Source organism: Anomaloglossus baeobatrachus, chromosome 12 (assembly GCF_048569485.1).
Source record: "Anomaloglossus baeobatrachus isolate aAnoBae1 chromosome 12, aAnoBae1.hap1, whole genome shotgun sequence".
Lineage (NCBI taxonomy): Eukaryota > Metazoa > Chordata > Amphibia > Anura > Aromobatidae > Anomaloglossus > Anomaloglossus baeobatrachus.
Window position 1 is genome coordinate 18,539,296 of NC_134364.1, and position 6,000 is coordinate 18,545,295.

A 6,000-nucleotide genomic window follows, 5' to 3' on the forward strand; every position below is an offset into this window, starting at 1 on the left:
TGATCTCCGGTGCTCCCCCCCCCCCTTCCCTGTGATGACTGATCTCTGATGGTGTCGCCCCCCTGTGATGGCTGATCTCCGGTGCTCTCGCCCCCCCCCTGTGATGGCTGATCTCCGGTGCTCTCTCCCCCCCCTGTGATGGCTGATCTCCGGTGCTCTCGCCCCCCCCCCGTGATGGCTGATCTCCGGTGCTCTCGCCCCCCCCCTGTGATGGCTGATCTCCGGTGCTCTCGCCCCCCCCTGTGATGGCTGATCTCCGGTGCTCTCGCCCCCCCCTGTGATGGCTGATCTCCGGTGCTCTCGCCCCCCCTCGTGATGGCTGATCTCCGGTGCTCTCGCCCCCCCCTGTGAATGGCTGATCTCCGGTTCTCTCTCTCCCCCCCCCCCCCCCTTGTGATGACTGATCTCCGGTGCTCTCGCCCCCTCTGTGATGGCTGATCTCCGGTGCTCTCGCCCCCCCTGTGATATCTGATCTCCGTGCTCTCGCCCCCCTGTGATGGCTGATCTCCGGTGCTCTCGCCCCCCTGTGATGGCTGATCTCCGGTGCTCTCGCCCCCCCCTGTGATGGCTGATCTCCGGTGGTCTCGCCCCCCCTGTGATGGCTGATCTCCGGTGCTCTCGCCCCCCCCCCCCCTGTGATGGCTGATCTCCGGTGCTCTCGCCCCCCCCCCCCTGTGATGGCTGATCTCCGGTGCTCTCGCCCCCCCCCTGTGATGGCTGATCTCCGGTGGTCTCGCCCCCTCCGTGATGGCTGATCTCCGGTGGTCTCGTCCCCCCTGTGATGGCTGATCTCTGGTGCTCTCGACCCCCCTGTGATGGCTGATCTCTGGTGCTCTCGACCCCCCTGTGATGGCTGATCTCCGGTGGTCTCGCCCCCCCCTGTGATGGCTGATCTCCGGTGGTCTCGCCCCCCCCCCCCTGTGATGGCTGATCTCCGGTGGTCTCGCCCCCCCTGTGATGGCTGATCTCCGGTGGTCTCGCCCCCCTGTGCTGACGCCTCATCTGTGCTTTGTTGCAGTATTTAGTCATGGATTATTACGTAGGAGGAGACCTTCTAACGCTTCTGAGTAAATTCGAGGATCGCCTCCCCGAGGACATGGCCAAGTTCTATCTGGCGGAGATGGTGCTCGCCATCCACTCCATCCATCAGCTGCATTATGTGCACAGGTAAGAAAAGCAACCATTCATTCCGAGTGTTGGAAACAGTCAGCAAGGCTTAGTTTGTTGAGCCGGGGGTCTTCAGTCGTCCGTTGTAATCAATCACTATCTCTGTACCCGCGGCAGGTAACTTTTGTGCTAGGCATCGAGCCTTATGGGGCCGGTAGTTGCCCCCTGGCTCCGCGGTTGCGGCGAGGTGTTACCTGGTATTTTGTCCTCTCTCCTCCAGGGATATAAAGCCGGATAACATCCTCCTGGACATGAACGGGCACATCCGGCTGGCCGACTTCGGCTCCTGTCTGAAGATGAACGATGACGGCACCGTGAGTAATTCTACACCTAATAATCTGAGCCCCGCGCCGCTCCTGACAATACAGGGGCTGCGGAGCTGCAGACCCTTCCTCGGGTTTCCTGGCCCTGGGCAGCAGTGCCGCTGCCGCCGCCGGGACCGTTCACTTCAGGGGAGACGCTCTGCAGCGACAGGCCAGGGCCGTCCCTGAGAGGGGATGCAGCACTGTGGCCCTTTCCTCTCGGACCCCCACTTGTCCTGTGTATCTGTATACGATCACTTAGAGGGAGACTTCAATCCCCCTGTTGTTATTCACTGACAGCAAGCAGAGATATTTTACATGGTAAAGAATTGAAAGGCGCATTGTTGCCGTCTAGCACTACATTGCTCATCGTCCGTTCACACCTCTCCTGCTTTCTATAGGTGCAGTCTTCGGTGGCAGTGGGGACCCCGGACTACATCTCCCGGAAATCTTACAAGCTATGGAGGACGGGATGGGGAAAATACGGGCCGGAGTGCGACTGGTGGTCCCTAGGGGTCTGCATGTACGAAATGTTATACGGAGAAACCCCCTTCTACGCGGAGTCTCTGGTGGAGACCTACGGAAGATCATGAACCATGAGGTGAGCTGTGATCCCGGGATCTGGTCAGGAGGCAGGTAGGACCCCCCAAAGGTTGTCATGTACAGCTGTCAACATGGTAGGCGTGTTAGGTTGGAGGAGGTGAGCTGTGACATAGCCCCACTTGGACCCTGTTATCTACTGTATATTAAGGTATTATCGTTCATTGTACAGGAGGAGGTGAGCTGTGACACATCTATTGTGAATGGTGGATCCTGTGTTATCTGCTGTATATAGAGGTGTTATCAGTCATTGTCACAGCTCATGAGGGGAAGGAGGTGAGCTGTGACATTGCCCACTTTGGACCCTGTTATCTGCTGAATATTGAGGTGTTATCAGTTGTACAGGAGGGGGAGGAGGTGAGCTGTGATCTCTGTGAATGTATAGATCCTGTATTTACCAGGGCTGTGGAGTCGGTAAGCCAAACCTTCGACTCCGACTCCGACTCCTCAATTCTCTTGCACCGACTCCGACTCCGGCTCCGACTCCGACTCCGGCTCCGACTCCGACTCCTACATATATTGCTTAGTTAGGTGAAAAAATTTATTGTAGTACATGAATATGTGTATGTGAACATCAGACATTTAATAATTTTTATGATACGATAATCAAGATATTTGGATAGAACATAAAATATATTATTGGAATACAACTTTAGAACCCAAAAAACTGTAATACGGTAAATTGTAAATATGTAATACACTATGTAATATACAGTAGATTACATATATATCTTGTGTGTGTATATACACTGTGTGTATATATATATATAATATATATATATATATATATTACATATTTACAATTTATTAGTTTTTTGTGTTCTAAGTTGTATTCCAATAAATATTTTATGTTCTATCCAAATATCTTGATTATTGTATCATAAAAACAATTAAATGTCTGATGTTCACATTGTACTACAATAAATTTTTCACTTAAATATAAGCATTATACTAAATGTTGTTATTTAGTAAAATATTCAGCACATTCTGCATTGCACTCCTGTCCCCAATTTATTATATATTTTAAGAGTCGGAGTCGGTGCATTTTATACCGACTCCGACTCCACCAAAATGAGCTCCGACTCCGACTCCACGACTCCGACTCCGACTCCACAGCCCTGGTATTTACTATATATAGAGGTGTATCAGTCCTAATGGAGTAGGAGGAGGTTAGCTGTGACATCAGCTATTATGAATGGTGGATCCTGTGTGATCAGTCATTGTAGAGGGAAGTGAGGAGAGGTGAGCTGTGATATCTATTGTGAATGGTGGATCCTGTGTTTTCTGCTGTATATAGTGTTGACAGTCATTGTATAGTAGGGGGAGGAGGTGAGCTGTGACATCTGTTGTGAATGGTGGTTCCTCTTTGGGATTACTCCCTCGGTCTGTACCTCTTCCTGCTCTCGCTGGGGGTCTTCTTGTCTACATTTTTTCTGCTAATGAAATGCAGGCAGCGCCTTCTGAAACACCAGTGTCACGCTGACAGCGCTGCAGCCAATCACTGAGCTCAGCGGTTCGAGCAGGCTACACAGACAGAGCAGCTGAGCTCGGTGATTGTCTGCAGCGTTATCTACGCGATGTTGGCGTTGCAGACACCGGGCAGGACACATCAGAGGTAGGTGCCCCAGTCACGCACCTCCAAATCCAGTCTAGCATATTAGAGGGTTGCAGAATTGTTGGTGTCGCAGGGATCTGTAATGTCCGAGGTCTTATCTGATTCCTTCCCGTCTGTTGCAGGAGAGATTCCAGTTCCCGTCTCACATCGCCGACGTGTCAGAAACGGCCAAGGATCTGATCCAGAGGCTGATTTGCAGCCGAGACCGGCCGCTGGGGCAGAACGGCATCGACGACTTCAAGACGCCCAACCGTTCTTCGAGGGCATCGACTGGGAGAACGTGCGGAACATGGAGGCGCCGTACATCCCCGACGTCAGCAGCCCCTCCGACACCTCCAACTTCGACGTGGATGACGACATCCTGCGTAACCCTGTAAGTTGTGGAGGACGGGAGTCGCCCTTTATGGGGGGGGGGGGTCATATAAAGGGGATGTCCAGAGCTGAACTTCCCCTTTTAAGGCGGCTCTAGCGTAATTGACCCACGTTCATTAAAAGTGGACGTCCCCTCATGCTCCGGTCATCCAGCCGGACCCTAAAGCTGCCCTCCAGGCCTCCGTTTACTCCCGGCCTTCCCCATTATTTCTCAATAATGGTTAAGTTACTCACCGTTATTAATCGTTCTTTCCTTGTTTTATTGAAATTTAGCTCCATGTTTGATTTTTCGGGGAAGTTTGTGCAACAAATCTGAATAAGCAGAGCTGCAGTGTAAAGCATGGGGAAGGCTAGGAGTGCGGCCTGTGATAGGATGGGTGGATAAAGCAAGCTGTGTTCTCATATTGTTATTATTGTGTCTATTACAGGAGATGGTTCCCCCGAGCACCCACAGTGGATTCTCCGGCTTCCACCTTCCATTTGTGGGATTCACGTACACCACTGACAGGTAACCCTAATGGCGGCTCTGCAGGATCGTCCCGGCCGCAGTCCTCCCATCACACATATGCGGCTCTGCAGGATCGTCCGGGTGCAGTCCTCCCATCACACACATGCGGCTCTGCAGGATCGTCCCGGGCGCAGTCCTCCCATCATACACATGCGGCTCTGCAGGATCGTCCCGGCCGCAGTCCTCCCATCACACGTATGCGGCTCTGCAGGATCGTCCCGGGTGCAGTCCTCCCATCACACGTATGCGGCTCTGCAGGATCGTCCCGGCCGCAGTCCTCCCATCATACACATGCGGCTCTGCAGGATCGTCCCGGCCGCAGTCCTCCCATCATACACATGCAGCTCTGCAGGATCGTCCCGGCCGCAGTCCTCCCATCACACGTATGTGGCTCTGCAGGATCGTCCCGGCCGCAGTCCTCCCATCACACAAATGCGGCTCTGCAGGATCGTCCCGGCCAGTCCTCCCATCACACGTATGCGGCTCTGCAGGACCGTCCCGGCCGCAGTCCTCCCATCACACGTATGCGGCTCTGCAGGATCGTCCCGGCCGCAGTCCTCCCATCACACACATGCGGCTCTGCAGGATCGTCCCAGTCCTCCCATCTCACACATGCGGCTCTGCAGGATCGTCCCGGCCGCAGTCCTCCCATCACACAAATGCGGCTCTGCAGGATCGTCCCGGCCGCAGTCCTCCCATCACACGTGTGCGGCTTTGCTGCAGGCGATGGAGGAGACTCGGCCTCGTGGTTCGGGGATCAGGCTCCGATCACCCTGCTGTGGTTACTCTGTACATGATTCCTGTAGTCTTAGTCTCTTTTTATTGTGTTTTTTTTAGCTGTTTTTCTGACCGAGGCTCCCTGAAGGACACTGTCCACACAAACGCTGTGACCAAAGACGAGGACGTGCAGCGCGGACTGGAGAACAGCCTGCAGATCGACGCCTACGAGCGGCGGATACGACGGCTGGAGCAGGAAAAGCTGGAGCTGAACCGGAAGCTGCAGGGTGAGATCCGCAACCTCCACAGTGTGCCGGGGCCGAGTGTTCCGGGCCGAGTGTTCCGGGCCGAGTGTTCCGGGCCGAGTGTTCCGGGCCGAGTGTTCCGGGCCGAGTGTTCCGGGCCGAGTGTTGCCGGGCCGAGTGTGCCGGGCCGAGTGTGCCGGGCCGAGTGTGCCGGGCCGAGTGTGCCGGGCCGAGTGTGCCGGCCGAGTGTGCCGGGCCGAGTGTGCCGGGCCGAGTGTGCCGGGCCGAGTGTGCCGGGCCGAGTGTGCCGGGCCGAGTGTGCCGGGCCGAGTGTGCCGGGCCGAGTGTGCCGGGCCGAGTGTGCCGGGCCGAGTGTGCCGGGCCGAGTGTGCCGGGCCGAGTGTGCCGGGCCGAGTGTGCCGGGCCGAGTGTGCCGGGCCGAGTGTTCCGGGCCGAGTGTTCCGGGCCGAGTGT

General features: G+C 55.5%; 1 protein-coding gene across 1 annotated transcript in view; it reads left to right on the forward strand.

Annotated features, from left to right (window-relative positions):
- Positions 1–6,000, forward strand: part of CDC42BPB (CDC42 binding protein kinase beta) — a 72,165-nt gene that overhangs the window by 24,946 nt on the left and 41,219 nt on the right. Inside the window, 8 exon segments of the mRNA XM_075329688.1 lie at positions 1,019–1,167; positions 1,388–1,481; positions 1,871–2,051; positions 2,054–2,070; positions 3,807–3,926; positions 3,929–4,057; positions 4,485–4,564; positions 5,402–5,940. Of these exon segments, the coding sequence (XP_075185803.1) occupies positions 1,019–1,167; positions 1,388–1,481; positions 1,871–2,051; positions 2,054–2,070; positions 3,807–3,926; positions 3,929–4,057; positions 4,485–4,564; positions 5,402–5,940 (1,309 nt within the window).